At 60.7% G+C, this 318-nt stretch overlaps 1 protein-coding gene across 1 annotated transcript in view; it reads left to right on the plus strand.

The window, feature by feature from the left end:
• Nucleotides 1-318, plus strand: part of LOC119591821 (ryanodine receptor-like) — a 15,858-nt gene that overhangs the window by 8,852 nt on the left and 6,688 nt on the right. The window contains exon 6 of the mRNA XM_037940565.1: nt 45-259. Coding sequence (XP_037796493.1) covers nt 45-259 — 215 coding nt within the window. The remainder of the gene's footprint in view (nt 1-44; nt 260-318) is intronic.

The following is a 318-nucleotide window of genomic DNA, read 5'->3' on the forward strand; positions in this document are numbered from 1 at the left end:
TCCCTCACCATTAACCTAGTTTGATCTAACCTCCGTGACCCCAGGACACCTCGCACGAGATGGTGGTCGCTTGCTGCAAGTTCCTTTGTTACTTCTGCCGGACGAGTCGCCAGAACCAGAAGGCCATGTTCGACCACCTGCCGTTCCTGCTGGATAACTCGAACATCCTGCTCTCGAGGCCCTCCCTGCGCGGCACGACTCCGCTCGACGTGGCCTACTCCTCGCTCATGGACAACACCGAGCTGGCTCTGGCTCTCAGGTAAAGGCGCTCAGGGCCAGGGGGAGGGGGGTAACACTGGTGGCGGGGAAAGGCACCGA

This window comes from Penaeus monodon, chromosome 29 (genome assembly GCF_015228065.2).
Source record: "Penaeus monodon isolate SGIC_2016 chromosome 29, NSTDA_Pmon_1, whole genome shotgun sequence".
In the NCBI taxonomy this organism is placed as follows: Eukaryota; Metazoa; Arthropoda; class Malacostraca; order Decapoda; family Penaeidae; genus Penaeus; species Penaeus monodon.